Source organism: Opisthocomus hoazin, chromosome 6, assembly GCF_030867145.1.
Source record: "Opisthocomus hoazin isolate bOpiHoa1 chromosome 6, bOpiHoa1.hap1, whole genome shotgun sequence".
NCBI lineage: Eukaryota > Metazoa > Chordata > Aves > Opisthocomiformes > Opisthocomidae > Opisthocomus > Opisthocomus hoazin.
Window position 1 is genome coordinate 70,129,930 of NC_134419.1, and position 22,677 is coordinate 70,152,606.

A 22,677-nucleotide genomic window follows, 5' to 3' on the forward strand; every position below is an offset into this window, starting at 1 on the left:
CGGGAGAAGAGAGGTGGGGTGCAGGGATTAGGAACCCTGTAAACTCCTTCATTAGGACTAAAACATTTCAGCATTAGCTTGATCATCGTGCAGCAAGGAGTCCTGTGCCTGCATTGGTCCAAACTGGTATTCAAATCCTCCCCTCATCAATCCATAACGGCGCGGCAGAAACTTGATTTAAATTTTGGATGGGGATACACATGTACTGTGTGTGTCTGTGTGTGCGTGTATACGTGAATGCACGTACGTGTGCCTTAGTATTAAAGAATATTTTAGCTAGCACAGACTTCACCTCTGTGCAGTAATATTTCCTGGCACTGGCTGGAAAGAGGCTCCTATTTTCTGAAATTCAAAATGAGGAAATGCTTTTGTTTATTGCTTCTCTAATCCTCCCATGTGTTTATTTACTTTTAGAATTCTTTTCTTTTGCGGAAATATATACAAACCTACTAGAGGAGAGATGTTTATTTCCTGAGAGTTTTACCGTTTATTTGACAGCCTTTGACGACTCGCATTGTATTAAGAGCAGATCATTTTGAAAAGTCAGAATTGTGAAGATGGGAGTTTCAACACCAGAACTGGTTGATTTTGCACACATTCACGTATCCGTCTCCAGGAGCTGCCATTACAGCCTCTGCAGAAATACCAAGTAATTAGAATGAGTTTCTTCCTGACACCAGTTAGTAGCAGCCTACTCCCTTGAAACATGAAAGATGGTACAGAAAGTAGTAATAAGAACCACATAATATTAAAAAAAGGCAGATGTAATTATGCTTTGTAAAACGAACCGAGCGGTCAAGCAGCAGGCTTTTGTGTATTCAGCAGTTCCACAGACTCTTCCTCCCTTCACCATTTGTCCTTGGAAGTCAAGTTTTCCATTTTGTGAATAATGTTTCTAACCCCATATGTTGAAAGATAGTAGGAAAGAGCAAAGCTGTCTTCCCGAGTCTGCAGTTGTTTAAAAACACCAACATTTAAAACACAAAAATTTCAACAGAGGGGTTGATTCTTGAACGTGGTGGTGACTCTGACATCTAATGATAGTTTGTTAACAATTTATCTGTCCTTTTTTCACTGGTTCTCTTGCTGTATTGTAGCTTATATTATTTAAAGCACAAAAAGGGGTGGAACCAGAAAGGAAATCCTGCAGCCAAATATTGAGGAGGGTACTGGGCTTCCCTGGGCTACGGGCAGTCAATTGGACGTTGCAGTCAGCATGTGCCGGGGCAGATCTCAGAGCAGGAGAGATGCAAACATGTGGTGAATGTGTCTGTCTTTTTCTTTCTTTCTTTCTTTTTTCTTTTTTTTTTTTTTCTTTTCCGTAAGTAAGCAGAAAGCTTGGCAAGTTTGTAGTGCTTGCTCAGAAGCTCATTTAAAACTTTGAGAGGAGTGAATTGAATTTAAACGACTCTCAGGAATCTTTTTACCCCCAGGCCTCAGACGTAGTCTCCCATGGAAAGAAATGTATCGGATGGTTCATAATCTGTATTCTGTCAGGATATTTTAATGAGAGGTCAGTAAACACTGTATGTTTGGAAGCAAACAAGCCAAAGCTGGGCCTTTTCTTTATGACTTCCACACAGTCAGAAGAGTAGCTTTCTGGCAGATGCTTTCACTTTGAATGAAGAAAATATGTCTACTCTGCTTGGGTTCAGTTCTGTGATCCGAGAGATTTCTGACATATCAAACCAGCCTAAAACTTAATTAGCTGTGGCATAGGAAGTAAATATGTAAAAGAGGTTTTGCGGAAGTCTTAACACTTTTTCATTAAAAAGACCAACATTGATTTTCCTGGCTGATTGCAGTATGATGTGCCGCCTCTGCGGTGATTAGGTATGTGTCAGAAGCACTGCTTGTGCCCCACTTCCAGTCTTTCAGAAAGAAGAGAGACTGGTAAAAGGAAAAAAATCCTTCCCAGAATGTGGTGGTAAACATTTCTTTTGAGTAATACTCTTGCAGTATGAACTGCAGATTTACAGGAATTAGAGACCAAAGAGTCAAAGTATTCGTTTCTCCCTCCTTCCTCCTCCCCTCCTTTTTTAAAGTGTCTTCATCAATCAAAATCAACATAAAGGAATAATGGAGGCAGATAAAATGTAAAGACACAGTAGCAGTGTTGTTTAGAATTGACAGCCATAAATCCATTGTATCCTAAGAGACTGCACGAAGTAAATACCTGCTCTCCCTGACCGCCACCATCGTTTGGCCCATGATTCAGAATGTCATTTAAGCAAGTGCTGGTGTCCCATTGAAGCTTCAGCCCGTTAATACTTGCTTTATTTTAGAACACCAGGGTAGCAATGAGGCAGAGGGACTTGGAGGGTGAAGGTTTGGAGTGACAGAGGAGTTTCCCCTCTCCTCATTCATCTGTTAATTTGGAATGACAGAAATAGAAATGGTGTTCCTACAAGCAGGTCAAAGGCTTTTTTAGAACCAGCAGAAAACAAGGAAGCTGGTGCAAAAGGAGTTACAGAGCACATCGTTTACAATCATTAAAATTGGGGGCTAGCTGAGGTTTTCTCTGTAAGAAAAAAGGGAAAGCACATGTCGATTGGCACTGCGGAGGCGTGCGCAAGGCTGGAGGAGCCCAACAGCAAGCAACGCCAGGAGGATTATGTACCTCCATTTCAGGGGGCACGATTTACGGCGTGGATTTTGAGTCCTGACATTTTGATTCAGGTATGAGAGGGCCGAAGTCTCACGAGCTGCTCTTGGAGGAATTTGCCACAGAGGGGCAAGGCGCTCTCGGGTCAGTTGCTCTTTCTGCCATTTTGAAATGCCAGATCTCGAATGGAAACTTTTTTTCCGTCCTTCTCATTAGAAAGGTCCTGCCAGTTTTGGGTGCCTTTTGGAAACAAGCCCGTGGGAGCAAGTGCAAATATGATTCTTAGGCCCAGGCTCACAAATTCAGGAGGTTTAAAGTTGCTTGTTTTATTTTTGGTTCTTCTGTAATTGTCGTTTGTTTGGCAGAGCATGCCAGACGTGGATCATTTGCTCAGGGCTCGTTAGCACTGACAGCATTCCAACTATATTAGAATCTGTGAATATATCTACCTCAACCGTATTTTCACATCTTTTATGATTTTCATTCTCCCTGAACTGAAAAACAAAAAACCCACAATGCAAATAACCAACTACCTGGCAAGAAGGACTGATTACCTTTCTGATCGTACCGGGGAATGCTCTTCAAAATCAAAATCTGAATGAGCAAAACTCCACCAGCGCAGCACCTCGCTGTAGAGGGGCTTGACGGTGCCACTTCTGTGGTGAAAATGGTTTATTTAGTAGTTAGTGCCTTAACTTTTCTGGTTTTGTACTTCTGAAAGATGATCTCTTGCAAACGATGAACCCTTAGCCTTAACAAACTACTGATCCCTCTTTAACATTTACTTAATTGAAACTTAGAAGGAAAAAAATACAGTGTAGTATTTTAAGAGTGACTGTGTAGCACCTTTCCAAGTTTGCATGCCTGTCAACGGGATGTCATCCTGTAAGTGTGAATGAATGAATGACTCTATTTCCAGTTCGAGTTTCCATTCCTAGGCAAAAATAGCACCAAATACACTATACTTCCAGAATAGATTTAAAAAAAAAAACTTTATAAATCATACCGCAACAAAAAGTGATCTGTGGCTATTTCTTCATTAAAAATGTTCCGTACGTCCAGTACCAAATGAAAACTACTATAAAGAGAAGGCGCTCCTTCAGATGACTGAATAAAATCACAAAAATAATTTCTCATTCTTTTCTAACTGAGCAGGCTGTATTTTGTAAGGATGCCAGTTATATTTAGCATTCCTCAAGGCTTCCATTGTTGGGCTTTTTTTTCCACAACCAGCATGAAGCACTGAAGCTTTAAGCATCGTGTTACGATGCTGATGTTTTGTCGAAGAAAAGATGTGTTCCTCAGCTGTTGCAGTTACTTCAGCATTTGTGCCTTTTCAGATGACACTTGGCCAACTTTTTAAAATTACCTAAGTCCCATGTGCAGAGTGATGAGGGCTGAGATTTTTAAGGGCCTTGAAGTACAAATCATGGCACGGGCTGTCTAACTGCCTCCAAAGATCTGATTCTTGGATTTGATTCATTTGGTCTAGGAGTCTCAAAGTCCTGATTATCTAACCCATTCCTTACGATAGGATCTGGGCTTTTTTTTTTTTTGCTAACACAAGTCATTTATGAAGAGTTAGCAGAATATTATAATGGTGTGCATTAGAGGTGGATATAAGGTAGAAAGCAATAACCAGGATTATAAATAACTGTTTGATCTCTAGAATTCTGTAACAGCCTCTTAAATTTGATTAACTGTCTCAATATATGGTTAATCATCTAAATCCTTTATAACCTATTTGTAAATGCACCCTTGAAATAAAGCATGACTAGTTTGTCTGTATTTTATGAAACATGACAATTCTACTGAGGAAGTGGAGCAGTATTTCTGCAATATAGTCAATGTAATTGAGAAGGTGAATTTGGTGTTCCAGATTTTGATTGAGGAAAGTGAAATACTTCCAGTTTCTGAATTGCCTTTTGCAACTTTGTTGTGCAAGGGTAGTATGGAGTAGGTACGGTCTTCCTGAGAACAAAGGAGGCAAAGGAAGGTAAAAAGAAGGAGAGATACAGAAGAGTTAACACAAGAAAGTGGAATGATTTCAGAATGGTTTGGACCTCAGTTCTGTGGTACAAAACCAGCAGCAGCGTCTCCTGCTCCCAAAAATGCTCGCTCCTGCCTCTATGCTGCATCCAGCTGCTTTCTCTTTTTCATGGGCATGTCAGTTCTCCAGTCGATGTCTTGAAATGGAATTGATCAAGTGCAAAATAGCTTTCCTCTCCCACCCTCTTTTTTTTTTCTTTTTCTTTTTTTATCCTGGATCAATTGCTTGATCTGATTCATCACATGGGCCCACAAGTTGTTGAATCAGCACAACTGAGGTTGGCATGCTTCAATGCGATGTCAGAAATGAACACCGAGAGGAGGTGGGAGCAGGGGGAGGAAGGGACAGACCTGAGCATGACTCCTAAAATTAGTATTGCTGCTGGATGCTTTGCATCTTGGAAACATGGTCTTGGCTTGAGTACAGGGCTTGGAGTCAGAACATTTAAGCTATAAACTCCCCTCTAGCCTTTGACACCCTTAAACTTTAGTTTTGCCATCTGCTAAGTGGGAATAATGCTAGTTATCTTGGTGGTGTGAAGATTTACTAATGATTATTCAACCAATTAGCACATGAAAAATAGGAAAGACTGCTTTTTCCACTCCTGCATTTTGCTGAAATTGTTCTCTCATGCTTGTGAACTACATTTCATTGGTGGTAAAATATTTGTTTTTAACTGTGTTCCTCCTATCCGAAATATGCTGCTAGAGCAAAGACAGGTCCCTGTTTTTGTAACCCAAGTGTCTCTATTTTTAGTTTTAAGATGATGGCTGCATCTCTCTTTTTTTTTTTTTTTAATATGTGTATATATTTATAGCTCTTGCTATTGGAAGAGAATTTCCTGCAAACAGATCCATTTCTGTGGAGCTCTGCTCCGACACGGAGTCCCATGTGTTCCACTGAGAGATTGCTCCAGAATAAATGTCTGCTCTGGTTGTAGGATCAGCCTGGCGAACTGTAAACTTTATATTGCCTTCAGCACATAGTAAATTTGCATGTGCAGGAGGTATTAGCAACTGGGCATCCGATACTTGGCAATGTTGCATCTGAAGACATGAGTGACAGGAGAGATGCAGCCCCAGCCCCAGTGTCCTACTGAGTCGTTTCCTCTTTGGGTAATTATTCTCAGTTTTCTCTGCAGTTTTAACTGGGCGAGAGGGGGGGAAGTATCTGTCTTCACACCCTCATTTAAAGAGGTGAGTCTTGTAACCATGAGCCGTTAAACAGCTGCCGCATCTCACCCAGAAGCAGGTGACAGGACTTTTTACATAATGTTCATATCTGGTTTGCGTTCTGAGCTGCGTGAATCCACAGTAATGCTGCGTGGGTACCTGAAAGCAGGATTTGACCTGCAGCTGGGTTCTGGTTCACGTGCAGCAAGTATCACTTGCTCGAATAGTGTCAGAGACTTCAGCAGGACCCCTGGTGTGCGTGAGGATGGCAGAATCGGGCCCCTAAGGATCCTTAGGGGTGAAAGGTATCCTGTAACTGTAAGGTATTATTATGATGGCTACTCTGGAGAGCACAGAGGTATTGAAGTCGGCAAAATAAATTACAGAGCTAAATGTATAAGTAAACCAAAAAGCGACTGATGTTTTTTGCATAGTAATAATCTTCATAATCACTTCATTTGCACAGATATTTAATTTTAAACTTTAGGCACAGTTTTGAAGCACAACTCAGTGGAGATTTTTGCTGTAATCTATAAACTTTAATGAAAGCTAATTGGAGGACAAATTTTAATCTAATTAAAATGTGACTGCATAAAGCAGAAAGGATGAATGAAGCAAAATGCTCTATGGGGCACAGTTTTCAAACAGTGATTGTCCTGAATACTAAGTCAAATGAAGCTTTTGTAAAATGATGATCGTGAACATTGCTGGCAACAGAACAACCTTGAGAAACTGCAAATGGAAGTTTTAATGTGTTTAGTTTAAAAAGTGGACATTCAACTGACAACCGCATAAGGACTTTTTAAAAAGTAAATAAAAAGCAACACACACGGTCTCATCTAAAAACATATAAAGTAAATTAGCCAAAGGTGTACATTCCATCTAAGTTCTCATGATCAGCAGATGCAAATGTTTGCAGTGTGCCAATGAGTTATGAGCCCTAATGAGATTTCAATGCTGAGCAAACAATAAAAATTTATGCATTGCATAGTTTTAGTGGCCTTTGGCTTCATGGTTAGTGTTACACCCTTTCAACAGCTTTAGTAATATAATATCCAGCTGGCTTTGGAGGTAAGGAAAATTTTAGGGGTGAACTGAAATTGTGAGAAATAACGTGATTGATTGCTTTGTCAGAATAATGCATTTCCACGGTATAATTGTCCGTAGTAATCTTAGCCCGGGTATGGCTACGTAGGTTCTAGTTGTGTTCGGACACAAAATTTGAAGGCTTCAGGTGAAGGATGGCTTTTCCAGCATTTGAGCCAGACCTTTTTTCCGTGCTAGGTACGTGTCCAGGGGTCTCACAAACAGCCCCTCTAGGAAGAACATTCCTGTCATAGTCTGGTAAACGGGAGAACTGAAAAGCTGCGCTTTCCCCAGCAACTGTCATGTGTTGCAAGAAAAGAAGTGGAGCACAAGCACAAAAACAAACGCACAAGAGATACTGAAATAAATGTATGTAGTGGGGAGCAGGGGTGGGTGAATCAGAGAATTCAACTGGTGCAGCATGAGAGTGAGCTTAAATGTATTAAATTTAAAAGACCCATTTGTGGGTTAGGCTTTTATGAATCCAGAACCTTCACCATAATGATTGCCTGCATTACCCTGCATAATATTAAAATCTTAGCATGTGATTAATAGCAGATTCCCTGCATACGTGTCACAACACACATCTGCAGCAAATCTGCCAGTATATTTCTGCACTAGCTTTACTTTGGGGCCATAAAGTAATTCCTGTTTTGTGAATGAGAATAAACCTATTATGCTCTAGGTTAGCTACACCCAGTTTCTTCTCTTTGGGGAAAAAGAGCTGCTTATTTGATACGGCATCTCAAATTTCAGTGCTCAGAAGTGAGTTTAAGCCTCGGCTAGATTTGCTTGAGCAAGCTGTTGGGATTTGCCTTCACCGTTTCTTAGTTCTACGTTTTGCAAAACCTTCTGTGCAGAGAGCGTTGAGAAACTTCTGGACAGCAGTAAGCTAGTGGACTTAATTACAAAGTGTTTATTGCTAAATTTGTTAATGAGTCAACATGCAAAAAAGGTATATTTATCCCTGTTTCCTCTTAAAAGAGTAGTATAAAATAACTTCAAAAAATCTTTTTCTTAAGCTGTTTGGTGATGCAGTTTTGCTGTTCACAAAAGCCCGTTTTCCCATCCAGAAATAGCTACCTTTCGCTTTGCCCCAAGGGAAGAGCATAGCTCAAATGAAGCTTTAAGAAAAATAAAAAAACCCCGGTCGTAACTCAAAGCCTATGCAGATTCGCAAAATAAAAAGGAAGACGCAGAAGCGTCCCTCCAGTCTGCCCGCTGAAGAGTCCTGTCGACCTGTTCCGCTCACCAGAATGAAAGCAGAACCCCGCGAAAACAACTTAAATGACAACAAGCAAACATTGGGAAGGCAACATCTGTTTTGCATTCTTGGCGCGGAGTCCGCCCTTGCAACACGGGGTCTGACACAGATGTGCGGGGTTACGACAGCGCCGAGTACCGCTTGATTTGAAATGGTGTCCCCGAGAGCAGGACCAGGGCGCCGAGCTCTCACGGCGCTGGGCGAAAGCCCCGTCTCTTGATCTCCTTTGCAGATGTGGGACCCAAAGCCCGCTGAAGTCTGAGGCGTCTTTCCGCTGGCTGGTGCAGCCTGCGGAGCCTGTCCTAGCCCTCCGCCAGCGATTCACGACTTGTTGTCGACCGTGTGGTGTGTGCGTCGCGCGTGTGTTTTGCTGCCTGTAACATCGCGTCGCTCGGTCGCTTCCCGATGGGCTGCTGCTGCGTGTAGCCGCCTTCGGAGATTAGCTCGAGCCGTGTCACGTAATTACGCCCGTCAGTTTTGAAGTGAAATGAAATAGTGGCGAGGAGAGAGGAATTTCTTGTTGCTCCTAAGAAAGGCAAAAAATAGCTCAGCTGGAAGTGAAAAGCGGTCAGGGTGCTTAGGGCAATGCCGAGGGAGCGGCTCCCCGGCCCGGGGCGGCGCGATGGCGGGCGGCGGCACCAAGGCCGCGGGCCTCTCCCCGCCTGCCTGCCTGCCTGCCCGCGCACCCGCGGCCGCCGGCTGGCAGCTGGCGCGGCGTCCCCGCCGCCTCGGGGCCGGGCCGGGCCGGTGCGGGGCGGCTGCGGCCTGCTCGGCCGCCGCTAGGGGTCTGCGCGGGCCCGGCCCGGCCCGGGGCCGCTTGGCTCGTGAGGGCGGTGACGCAGTCCCTGCCTGGGCTGACCTGGTCGGTGGAGCCGCCTGTGCCGCCCAGCCTTGCAGAGCTGAGGCAAGTGAGGGAAACGTGCTTTGCCTGGCCCGCAGCTGCCTAAGGCAAACTGCTTCCCTCCATGCAAAGGGCTGAAGCGTACGCATATATACTGTGAAAGTTGGGGAGGGACTTGCCGAGGTGTGAAATAGGTTCATCTTACTTCTGTTCTGAAACCACGAAATGCCAAAATGTAAAACGTCTGCTCTGCAAGTGAACTGGTGAGAGCCCCCGCTGTGTAGTTCCGCCCAGTACGGCCCAGGCCGCAGCGCTGCTGGAGCCGCAGCCTTGCGGGCACGGCCATGCCTCAGCCCGTCCAGCTGCACGGAGCAAGGCTCTGCATCGGATGTCAAGCTTAGTCTATCTTTTTCTAAAAAGAAAACAAAACAAAAAGCCCCTGGAAGAGCGGGTCTAGGTGCAGAAATCTGCTTCGCGATTCTGTTTTTGAGGCCGTCCGCCGGCTGACCAGGGTAGCTGCACCTGTGACCAGCTTTGCTGCAGAGATCTCCCAAGAAAAATGCAAAAGTGATCAGCACATGTTTGCCTTTCATTTAGCTCTGTCATCCGGGAAGAAGATACAGATAGTATCAGGAGCAACGAAAGGTACATTCTGATATTATTTTCAAGTTTTTTTGTCTAGACAGAGAGGAGCAACCACTTGTATCTCTGTGGAACACGTACAGCCCCCCTCCACGCTCACATCCTAGGCTGAAGGCCAGAGGGAGGTAGTAGGCTGTCTATATTAAAAAAAAAAAAAAAAAGAAAAAAGTTTGAAACCACCACCTACTCATCAGGTGACTGGAGACTGTGGTTGTAAAATGTGCTGCAGGCAGAAGTTCTGAAAAATCCCAGAAAGTGTTGAAAACATCTCTAAACAAGGTATTTTTCTCCTGCACCTTTCTTGCTAAAGGTCCCAATTGCTGCCAAGAAAACTAGTGAGAATGTTAGCTGCCAAATAAAAAATTTATGACAGTGTTTGGCAAAGGATTGTATCACTGCTTGTTTTATGCTTTTCCACAAGGCTCTTGAAGGGCTGTTGGACACATACAGCTCACTGATCACTGTGCTTTGTCTGTTCTTTAATATATTAAAAAAGCAAGCTCCAATAAAGTATGATTTAAACAATACATATTTTTTCTTTTTACAGCCTCCTATAAGTGCTTGCTGTGGTGAGAATATAATTTCTAAACAACATTCCATATATAAAAATTGTTTTAAAAGCCCTTTACCTGACAAAGTTACTTATTATTTGAGTCACTTTCGTAGTAAAAATACATGAATTTTTCAATTAAAAATGTATTGCTTTGGCTATTGTGCTTGTTATACGTTGGAGTCTGGGCCAATAAACCGCCTGTTAAAACATAAAGAGGTCCATTCAGTCAAAGTTGTGCCTGCCATTTATGTTTCAAAAACCGAGAAAATAATGTGTTGGAATTGCATTGCTCACCAATATCAATTAGGTTTTCGGCTGCGTCATTAAATTAATGTTGGGGGAGAAAGTTGTTCCGGTGGATTTAGCAGAAAAAATATATTTTTGAATATAGAGTTAGCACACTGACAGTAATAATTAAGCTGGCTGGTGCCGAAGCAACACCCTTAAAAATATTTTCCTTGTCTGAAGAAACAAAATTGTCTGCCTCTATCTTTTCAAACCAGTTATCAGATTAGGCTTCCAGCTGATAATTAGTGCTGTTTAACACAAATCTTGTCATTCGGAAATCTCAAAGCCTGAACCGTTTACTTTTTCTCATTGTCATGTACTGCTGGAGGTGGGAGCTTTCGACTGTGGAGCTGCACCTCCCTGCACCATTTTGTAAGGAGGCAAAGAGCCTCCACTTCTCCCCGGCGGCCAGGAGCCGGTGGGCCACAGCGCTGGTGACTGTTCCCCTTTGAAGGGGACAGCCAGAGCACCGCGACCCTGTGCTCTCCCCAGGGCACCGGCTCTGCACCACGCTTGCATCACAGCAAATATTCGAGAGCAACCAACAGCACTACAGATGCTGTATGCCTTGTATATGTTTGTGTATTTCATGGTGTTTGATATAAAGTACTCAAGACAGACCAGCATTAAGAGGATTATTTCAGACAGCATTAGGAGTTAATTTACAGAAGATTAGCTCTACATCGGGCAGATATCATAAGCAAATTAGCATCAGTTGTAAGAGATTCAGAATCAAAATGTGTGGTTTTTAGTTTCTCCCTGTACGTACTTAGTGGATGAGTAGTATCTTTAGTAGTTTCCCATACTAAGGTGTTACATCTCAAATAGTGAAGAACAGGTATTCTTTTTTTCTACATGCACGCTATTTATTATGATGCTGTTTATTGGCAGTGAAACTGCTTAACTCCAAATACCCTTCCTCTGCTGAATATTTTGTATTTTGTGTCATTTCTTTATTGAGTAATGTTTTGTTTGGTCCAAGAAAGGATGTCTCCGTGGTGTGTTATAATATTTTTAAATAGGTAATATGCAGCTTTACTTCAGAGTGACATACTTAATCCTTTTTTTCTGTTAAAATGAGTCACATTTTAATGCCAACTCATAAAAATGAAGGAGTGTATAAAATGCTACGTACTAGGGTGAAGATTACAGCTACTTAAAAATAGCATCCTCAGTCTTTAAGCTTGTAAATTATAAATTTGGTTTATTTCCACAGGTCTGTGGTTAATTTGTATGAAAAAGCAGATTCTGTTCTTCAGTCAGCTTTCCAGACGTATTTTTCTGGCTGCAGACAGGCATGAACACCTATCCAGTCCCTTCTCAGTATCACCGTTCCAAAAATGCTTGCCCAATTAGTGGAGAAGATGATGAAATGCATTGGGCCACGATGTTAGCGTCTGTGCCCTGAGTTGTACTTGGGATTCTGAAAGTTTTGAAGTCTACGAAAAGGATTCCCATCTTTGGAGAAATTTGTATTCTGCTCTCCCAAGAGATATTAAACTACTTACTCTTCAGCATGCTCCTGAACATTTGTTTTTTTAAGTGGGGAGGGAAGTCTGGGCAGTGTTTTACGATTTTTGCCTTTCTTGATGGACCAAATTCTTCTTGACGAGGTTGGCCTGAGGTCATGAATGTCTCCCTGTTTTCACTGAGAGGAATCTTCCCTCCTTCCACGAGATCACGAAAACTTGCACCCGCTCTAAGCCAGGTTGGGCTTGCAGGTCCCTCTGGTTGCAAGATCTGCAGGTGCTCTTGCACTTTGACTTTGTGCCCCGTAGTTTTACAGAATGCATGGAGGCTCAGCATGGTTATTAAACTGAGGTGTCTGAGGTCATAACAAAGTAGAGGCATTTCTGCTCCCCTAATAGAAATACTGTAACATGCTGAAAAGAAAATACTCTAATAGTGGCAAGTATCTCCTGTCAACTAATTTGATAGTTCTCTATCAGGTAAACCATTTGTGAATACATCGATTCTTTTTATTTTTCACTGTTCTGTCTTCACTATTCCCAGGTTTTCTCTGAACCAGTTGGGCAAAAATTGATTTTTATTTGTTCCACTGGCCTTGTGGAAAATTAGCTTATGAACTGGTTTTTATAGGAAGACTCAAAGCACAGAACAGGTTGAAAAATAAGCCTATAGCAGTCAAAATTGTTGTCTGAAATGTCTTCAGACTGGAAGGCTGAATTTATTGCTCAAAACAAGTACTAGCAATGTGGAGGTGTGCAGTCCTGCTCATTATCACTGGAAAAGGGGGAACCAAAAAGCACAGTAAAAAATTAAATTTTAATAATGCTAGTGATATTTTCTAAATCCTTCTTGACAGAAAGATTCTCATTATTTTTATCTGTCTCAGAGTAGGCTCTTTTAATGCCATCTCACAAATGGCCTTAGCCATGATTGTTTTCCTTTCTTTTATAGCATTTGAAAAAAATGAATATATACCAAAAAAAAATCTATTCTATCATTCAAGAAGTGCCATGAAATGGTAACATTTTGGATAGCACATCTTCAGCAACAATTGCTGCAGATGCCTTCAGGTTTTTACAAAAGAGGTCAACATTGTTAAGACAATTGCAGAAAACTTGCCATACACAAAGACGCCCAGTCAAATATGGGGATATAACGGGATGAGGTGATCAGGGGAAAATAATGCAAGCAAAGTGTTTGTGTCCAGTCTCCAGCTTCCTCACACCCAAAAGCTGTAGATTAGTCATTAATTAAAGCGAAGCAGGGCGAAAGATGTTGCTCTCTTCCATCTGTTGAAGATATATGTTTTAGTGAGTTCTAATGTTTATGAAAGTTGATGAAGTGCCGACGTTAGACATTTTTGGTTTCTTTAAATTGCACAGAATGTAAATTTAACCATATTTATCATAAAAGCAAATGTGCGATCATGTATGTTCTTGTCATTTTGTAGCTTGCATACATTTCTTCTGCTGGAGAAGTAATTGCTTTAGCTTTGAGTGCTGACGAGGGGGTTGGGGTTGGGGCTTCTTTCTCCTGCTAACCGTTTGGGGAGCAGGGCTTCATGCAGCCAGTGTGCTGAAGAATGCCATGACGCTGACAGCTGGGCTATCCACCCTCCCTCAGAGCTCTTTCTAAAGCGCCTGTAATGTTTGCTAAGGCCTATGGTTCTTAGTCATGCTCAGGTGACTAAATGTGTGATTTGTTCTTCTTGATACTTCAGTACCCTGAGAAAGGCTGGTTGGAGATTAAAACAACCTTGCCTCCTTCCACTCGCAGTTGCCACTGCGCACGTGATCTTCATTTAGACTTGCCAATGAGATCTGGTGTTGCCTCTGCTTTGCATGAAATGAATTAATCCCCCTCCAGTTTTGGCTGGAGAGTTTCCGTGGCCCTGGAAGCCACCCGCGGTTCCTCCTAATGACAGTAATAATCTAACTGGTTCCCTCCATGGAAGGAGTGGATACGGAGACAGGAGAAAGCTGAAGTTGCATCACAACTGTGCAGAGAAAAGTTCCCTGTCAGGGTCTCTCATCAGCAGAAGGATACTTCTCATCCTTCAGAATTGCCTTCCCGGATGCTTTAAAACTAAGCAACTACTAAAATCTGAGCTAGCGGAAGAGGTACAGTACCCTTCTCTTTTGCCTTTTTATCCTAGGTCCCATGTCCATGAGGCCTTCGTTCAGGCTTTCCTTGTGCTTGCAGTTTGCATGCTGCAGTCTGCATGCGCTTGCCTTCCAGTCATTGCTGTAGATCTCTCTCCCTCCTATGCCACCCTGTCCCTCCTCGCTGCCCCCAGACGCCAGTGATCACCTGGGTAGAATGTGCACCTCCGGAGACTGGCGGTCCTGGAGACAAGACTCATGCAAGCTCTGATCTTCCTGATGGCTACCAGATATCACCATACTCCAGTGCTGTTCGTATGGTTTTGTTACATTTGGAACATATTGCAAGACTTCAATTATAGATTAGGTATCTCAATAAGTATTTTAACTGTCAGCTATCATAAAAATAATTTTGAATTTTTGTCAAAATTGTCAGAAGATGACACAGCAAGGTAAAAACATAGTTCCTTGAGCCAATGAAGCCCACCACATTCCAGGAGGCATTCATCCCACAGAGGGATGTCTCTCCTATCTCTCACTCCTCCAGAAAAACTGTCAAAGGAGAAGTATATTTGATTCCAGTCAGAATTTCATTAAAGGGAGATGATGAATCAAGGTATTTACTGGCTAATTATTGATTAACATCTTCTGCTTTACGGGTGGGTTTAATCTCTGCAATATTTCTGATTAATGGGAGATTACAGACACTTTACAATATGATAACGCCTTTCCTGTATGTTTTTGCCTTCAGAGCTAGCAAGCTTTCTGGCTTGGGCCTCACGTTCAAGCTCTGAGGGATATTCATCCTTAATCTGTAGGCACCTAAACTAGCCAGCTAACTTAACTGACTAGTTCTCCTGGGATGCATATATAGCCAGGAAAAAGAGAAGGCAGTTGAGCAGGACTCTATCTTATATACGTGGGGAGCTGAGAGAGATTAGCTAGATATAATTTAGATGTTTCAAGCTGGATAGTGTGACTACCTCCCTGCACCTGTTATTACATGACTCATTCTTTCATTCAGGGCCCAGGTGGAAACACATTGATGTGGTTTGAGTGTAATATTATAACTAGAGATTGGTATCCATGTTATTACAAGTAGACAGCCCCCGTCCTTAAGACCGAACTTTAAACCTAGAGGATATAGCACTGCACAACTGCTCAGCACTATCAACAATATCTTAGGCACCTTGTATGGCCTGTCTCTTCCAAAAAACCCTGCTAGGCAGCTAGAAAAATGACACCGGTTTTTGTTCTCCATTTCTCCATTTTTGAGGCTTTAATTTCACTATCTGCTCAGTTTTCAGCGATTTTTAATGGATTTTCCCAAGGTCTTGCACGTAATGAGCTAGAGCCCCTGTCCATAAGGGAAGAAGAGGCTCCTTTGGGGAGGAATTCAGGGAACACGAAATAGGCTCCTGCTGGGACTGGCCTGTCTCCAGGCTGGAGGTGGGGCCCAGGCAGCATGGCCTTTTTGGCATGAAGTAAGCCATTGGGGGTCCCATCACCTCCCCACCACCCCCAAAGCCTTTTCACCTTTGAATATACAATGTCAATTACAATGTAATCAGTTCCTCTGCCATGAGAACACAAAGAACTTGGATTTAATTTCAGAGTTTGGGGTGGGGGAAAGGAAAAAAAACTTGCGTATTTTCCAAATTCTTCACTTTTTCCAAGGTCAGCTAGAAGAGGGCCAAGGAGCTGTATGCAACTCATGCAGATATTTTTTCCCTGATATTTATGTTTGCTAATTTCAGTTGTTAATGATGAAAAATGTCTCGAGTCTGATACTTCCAACCAGCTGTAATTTTGCTAGGCAGGGCTTTCTTACTCTTTTATTTCAGTAGGTTGCCATGTCTTTATGTTTTGCCACAGCCTGTCTAGTTCTTTTGAGTTGCTTTTATTTAACAAAAGCATTCTTAAACCTAAAGATGGGAAAGATGAATAGTTACTTGAACAGCCCCCAGATACCCTGAACTTACAGATTTTTCATTATGTATCTGAGACTTTGCTTTACCAATCATATCATTTTATTCCCCTGTGTGGAGTCTAGTGCTTCCATTTGAAAACTCCTGATATATTGTAACAAGGATGTCCTTACGTATAGTAATAATGGTGTCTGTCCAGAAGGTATCTGAGTATAGCTATATTACTTTAAATTCACATTTAGTTTTGCCTGGTATGTATTTGCCTATGTGGCTAGACTGACACTTTGTTTTTGTTTGAATCTGCTGATTTGCACGTGAATATTGGGCACTTAAAAATCACTTACCACTGGTCTGCATGCACTGAGTTTCTTTCATGTTAGCAAAAACTGCCAATCACAAATAAAAGGGCCCCCAAAAATGCAACAGCCAAATATTCAAAGTGACCATTTAAAATGTAGTCTTGTATACAGAGAACAAGCCTTTCTGCCCGGTAAACTTGATAGGAATCACTTCTAGTTAAAGCTTAAATACATGTATTACAGTGAAACACTGTTGGACAGTGCTCCGTCATCAATCACTCTGTGTTCTTGAGGACACTATTTTTCAAGATGCTTTCTTTAAGAATAAAGCTCTGTAATGAATGCGTGCTAACTGGTCCCCCAAGCCATTTGTGTTTTTTTTATTTGTATCAGTGTCAGAGTTGAGCTTCGGTAAGAAATTTTTGCAGTATTTTATTTGTAGTCTTCATTATTTCATGTTGAGGACACAAAACTCTTTATGCACCCAGAGTCTGCACTGGTTCGTTTATATCCCGTATTTTGTTAACATGTTACCGTGATTGCTAATTTTCATGACAATTGTTATTGTACCATCAGTGCTTAATGGCAAGGCATCATTATTCAATGCTGGTCAATCAGGCACTAAGACATGTGCAAGACATCAGGCTGAACCCATATACATGTCGTGCACTCCCCTGCTAATGAATGCCGTTTTGTAAAGAGGTTTAAACACGGTTGGCATCCTTAATGTAAGGTTTGCAAAAGCTTGTTGGGGAACTGCTTTCTGTTTATACGGAGCAGATCTAAACATGTCATAAACAGAGTTAGACCCATTGTGTGTGTGTGTGTGTGTGTGTGTGTGTGAAACTACGGAGAGGAGCGAATCATTCTGCATTCTGAAATGTGGAAAGGCAGCCCAACTTCTGCCATGGCAGGAGGGTGGAGATCTGGTTTTCCAGGGACATCAGTCACCATGTGCATCGGAGAGGCAATCCCCAAAAGCAGACAGCGTCCTTCATCAGCTCTCAAAGTCAGCGCTGGCTGGAGGGACCCTGGTCAGAGGTTTGGCACTGTCAGCAGAGGCCAAGGCTCTGGGAAAGGAGGAGCAGAAGGAAACTCCAGGGGAGCAGGATGCGCTTTCTACGTCCATAGCCTGGCGTGTCAGTCCAGCGTGCTCTTCCCGTGCGCTGGTTAATGTTACCCTCGCTTCTGCTTTAGTTACTGCTTCTGAGTGGTTTTGCACCCAAATGTTTTGGGCTGCTGTCCATGATAAACTAGACGGAACTCATTTAAAAGCTCAGATTTTTCGTCTCTTCTAACTCAAAGTAGAATGACCCCTTGTGCTCTTAGAGTTTCGAGTATGAAAGGAACAGTAGACATTGGCTGTTAACGAGCTCCAGCGCGCCGGGCTCCAGCAGAACTTGGTGTGAATTCAGTACCTAAGCTGCATCGACTAAATGGTTAATTCATCTCATATCAACAGCGCTATGATTCATAATGTAAACTGGAGGAATCCTTGATGTTTCAGTCACACATTCCTCTTAATTTGGCCATGCATTCTTTTAAAGCTACAGTGTGCTAACTTAATAAAATGCAGCATGCAAATGCACAAGTTTTTGCCTTCAGGCATTTTAGCCATGGATGTTTCAATGGGTGTCTTCTTTCAAGTATATATTCTTTCTTAAATTATTTACCCTGTAAACATGCTTTGCATTTTCAAAGAAGAATCTGGGCTTCCTCATTCACCAGATTTTGTTGAATTTAAGGTGCAATGGAGATAAAAGACTATCATCTGCTTCTTGCGAGCATGTTAGCCTTTGGGATTTTTTTGTAGCAAATGTTAGGCCCCGTTTTCTTCTCCTTTGGTATTATCGCTCCCTCCCCCACTTAAATTCCTTGATGCTTTGCCTAGAGCAATACCCACTGGCGGTGTCTGGCTGTGACAGTACTATAGGCTTCCCTACAGATGGGTCCTGCCAATGCCAACCATTGTTCTACCACTGTGAGCTGGCTTGACTGTCTTGGATCACTCAAAACCCCCTTTTGCCTTGATTTTTTCTTTACTCTCAAGGGTCGCCCTTGCCTGTTGACTTTCAGATCTGAAATGTGCTGACACCCAGAATTTTGTTCTCTGTCTGAGCAGCAGCTCCCAGGCTCGGACTCCAACATGCACGGCTTGCTGCGCCTTCCTCAAGACTGTCCTGCTGCTACCAAATGGCTCTGCCGTTCTCCTCATAGCCCCATCCTTCTGGCAGTTTGCAGTTAGTTTAATTTTGCTTGCTCAGTTGAAAGTACAACAGTAAAACTCGATGTTACTCTTTTTCTAAAGATATAAAATTAATCTTTTAACTGTGGGCTTGAATATTAAAAGTGTATAATGCTTCAGTGTAGGAGTCTGTTGATAACATCCATCCTATTTCATGATTAATTTGTTCCTTTTAATATGATATGCTTTTGCTGCACTGTGCAGACTAATTCAGATTCCTAGAAATTGAACTTTGATATGTATTTCCTAGATTCACACCGTAAGTGAACCTTCAATTAGCAGATACAGGTGGCAGCATGCCTCGCTCAGTGTTCTCTTGACGAGGATTTTAGAGACGTGGACACTGATTAAATAATCTTGCAAATGGGTGTGTACTGCCAGAGTATTAAAAATAAAGCATTTGGGGGATTTGGTGCTTTTTTAAATTTTTCTTTCACTTAAGTCTCAGACGATGAGATGTGTTTTCAGTGGGCCAGAGATAGGAGGAGTTGAATTAAACACTCAGTATGTTATGTATGCCTCTTCCTAACTATGTGTTAGATTAAGCGAGTTTCACTCACAGTTAATCCTTTGTAAATTAGCATTATGGATGCCTTGGGGCCCACATCCCACAAATAAAATGGTTGTCAAGCCAGCTGCACTGTGTATTACTTAAGGCTGAATGTTTTAAGAGTTTTCATGCTTTTAATCTATTTCACTGCTGAGTTTCAATTTTGCTGAGTGTCTTTTCAGGAGTGATGAGGGTGAGTGAGTAAATATATATTCTGGTTTTCATGCATTTGCCTGGGCAACTCCTTTGTTATCAGGTGTTTGGCAGAGAATGTCACACCCCGCCACAAAAGAGAAGCTTGTAAGTTCAGGTGTTAAACTGAAGTGCAAACCAACAAGAACCAAAAGCCCTTAATTAGCTTTATTTTGTTAGCCTGCTACACTTTTTTTTTTTTAGGGGAAAAAAAAAAAGTAGTGAGAAACATCCCTCCCTCCTCCTCATCCTTTTGGCAGAGTAAATATTGCCTGTTAAGTTTGAATTAGCTGTCATCGCAAAAGAATTAATGCTGTGGTTGAGCCTTTCTAGTGAGGAAGGGAAAAATAAACGAGACAGATCTTAGTTCAGCTTTAAGTGATAAATGAGGACAAAGCAGCCCATTCATCTCCTGCTAGGAAAGTGGACACAAACACTAAAGCAGTTTTGCGGAAGACATGTCAGCAAATGTGATCATTTTGTAACCTGTCAGGAGGATAGAGAGCTAGTCCTTTTAGAGTGTCACAGGGGAGGGTGTCTGTCTGATGTGACAGTTTGCATCCAGCCATTTACTGCGTTTTCTTTAGGTGGGGGGTAAGCAAGGAGAGAGCTGGAGTTGGTTAAAACTGCGTTTTTCGTTACACTTTCCAATATAATTTATATGTATATCCACCCACGTCCAAATGAAAAACATTTACCAAGGAAAACTCCCCTCTGCTCTCTAGAGTTTCTTCTCTCTTTCTCTGCATGATACATGCTCATTTTAACACATTACACTCTCTGTCTTCAAGTTGGAGCCTTGTATTTGGTTTGATGTTTCACAAAACACAATTTTACCTTTTCTTACCATTGTTTGGTTGGTGAAGGCTCTGTTTTGTTTTGGTTTCTTTTCTTTTGTTTTGCAAAAGCATAAGAAAAAATAAAAGAAGAATAAATATAACTTAGGGTTGTTCTGTTGGGTTTGTTGTTTTTTTTTTCTATACTTCTCCAATTCTGACAATATGCTTCATGTACAAATACGTTTTGTAAAAGTTCCTGTGTCATGAAAAGCCTATGAAAATATTCTTCCTCCTCTGTGAGAATGGAATAAAAATGAAAAATGCTGAATTCTTGCAATCCAGAATCCTCCCATAAAATTCCTCAAATTCTACTGTTTGTTGATTTATTATTTTAATTGACCTATTAATTTCAGGCAAAATCTGAAGCAATGTGGTGTCTGATTTTAGACGTAGGGATTTCTCCCAGCAAATGATTGAACAATATTAGTACTTTCTACTTCTGGCATCTTTTTATTATTACTAATTTCCTTTTTTTTTTTTTGTACTACATGGAAAATATAACATTTGCCTATTACCATAAGTAAAGTTATGTTACAGAGACAGGAGATGCTTTTACAACATAAGCTTCACAGTTTGACACTTGCTTCTTTATATCATCCTTTTCTTCAAAACTATCTTTTATATTTTTCCCTTGGTGTTTTAGTACAAGTAAGTATCTCATTGACATGTGTTTCCTTGAAATCTTGTACCTTAATAGTAAAATCCCTTGAAAATTAATAAATTGTTTCTGTTCAGATTAAAAAAGCTGTGAAGATTTCAGAATGGCTTTAAAAAATGTAGCAGTATTTACTATTACAGACCACCCTGCTTGGATTGCATCAGCTGAGGACTAATTATTTCATTTGCTCTTAGAAGGTTAATAAATTGTAACATGATGTATTTCAGTTATTCTATTATGTATTTATGTGTATGCATATTTAAGAAAAGTCTAATTCTTTCCTGAATGAAAAAGTCAGATTTAACAGCTACATAAAGAAATGTTTGGAAGCATTGGAAATTGAAACACGTATAAACCAATCAAGATATGCAGAATGCTATAGGAAATCCTAAATTTATGGGCACAGGTCTTTTCTCCAAGATATTTATCTGTGTGTTTCTTTGTATCATTTTTTAATATATTCTGCTATTTTGCTTTATTTTGTTTTATTTACTGGGGTTTTTTGTCTCTTCTGCTTTTTTTCAGGATCATCCAAAACCGGATTTTGATCGTTGTTCTGGCAGTCATCATCATCTTCACCACCATGATGGCTATTTTTTTTTCTGTCAGGGGACGCTGATATCTTTGTTCTTCACTAAACAGCCACAAACTGCTTGTTCTGAGTAATTAAGACAAAGTGGTCACATGAATCATTCTCTTGCACTGACAGAGTCTCCCTCTTTTCCACTATTCAACTCAGGTGCAAGTGGTGTGAAATATTTTGTATTATTGATGGCATAGTTGATGGCATGTGGGGTTGATTATTTTTTCTTAAATGTTTTGTCTTTATCTGAGTGTTTTCAGAATCTTAATATTTGTTGGGATGAGGGCTTGTTCCAGTATAAAAAGACTTAACGTGTGTCGAATTCTACCGCAGACAATTAGCCTGTAAGTTGCCAGAGTTTAGTGAGGGAAGAGGGGTCTTTGCACTTTTCTTGTGCTATGCGGGGTGTATGAATATCAAGCAGTATCTGACCTGTGATAAAGAATATAAGTAAAACAGAGACCAAACGATGTAGAAAGTGAACCTGTCTGCTGTGACTAACTCCCAAACATGAATTAGGCGTAACCTGGTTAGGAACAGTGGTTAGTTTTTAAAGAGAGCAACCTTAGGATGATGTTTAATACCTGATGGGAATCCAACTCTCTGTCTAACGTGTTTTAAAAATTAGACTTTCTTTTTGGCTTCTTGAAAACAATTCGACTTTAAAGATCATGATGATGCATCACTTGCCCAAAATGTAGTTGTGACCACAGCCCATCTGTTGGATCTGTTTTAAATCTCCCAGTGTTGTTATACGTACTGATAAGTATTCACACTAGGCCCTTATTGAAGATGTATAAAGATACTTATTTATTCCTTGCTGATTGAAAAGGGATCCTAAGTAATAGTTCGGTGACAAATACATGATTACAGTGCATTAAACAAAAATCTGGATTTTTAATATTGGCCTGACTATGTTGAGACCGCATGTTGGAAATATTTTTAGTGTATTAAATTCTGACGTGATATTCCCCTTTTTAAACAGAAACTGTAAAAATGTTAATTTATACATGCTTTTAGCTGATATAATATATCATAGTTTCATCTACCTGTGCGTAAATGAGCTGTGTTTCTCTTTTGCTGTTGGCTGTGCCTCCCCCATAGACAGGTCTAGGTCATTTGGCTTATAATTAAGCTTACAACTCCAGCAAAGGTCTATTTCTGGTGGTGTGGTAATTTTCATGATAACTTTTCAATTCATTATATGCAATCTCTTACAAATATTACAAATTGAGAGGACTTTTAAGCCGTTGAACTTAAGCTGTAAAATCTTTTCAGAAACATGTTCAAAGAAATAAAAAGCTAGTGGC

The 22,677-nt window shown here is 41.2% G+C and overlaps 1 protein-coding gene across 4 annotated transcripts in view; it reads left to right on the forward strand.

Annotated features, from left to right (window-relative positions):
• Window positions 1–22,677, forward strand: part of VTI1A (vesicle transport through interaction with t-SNAREs 1A) — a 286,220-nt gene that overhangs the window by 252,445 nt on the left and 11,098 nt on the right. For 2 of the 4 annotated variants that reach the window (XM_075423760.1, XM_075423761.1), the window contains one exon: window positions 21,310–21,398. Coding sequence is in view for 2 of the 4 variants with exons in the window: in XM_075423758.1 (XP_075279873.1) it covers window positions 21,310–21,403 (94 nt within the window). In the remaining 2 variants the exon portion in view is untranslated. Of the gene's footprint in view, window positions 1–21,309 lie in introns of all 4 variants that reach the window. The other 2 variants (XM_075423758.1, XM_075423759.1) reach the window with 1 other exon arrangement.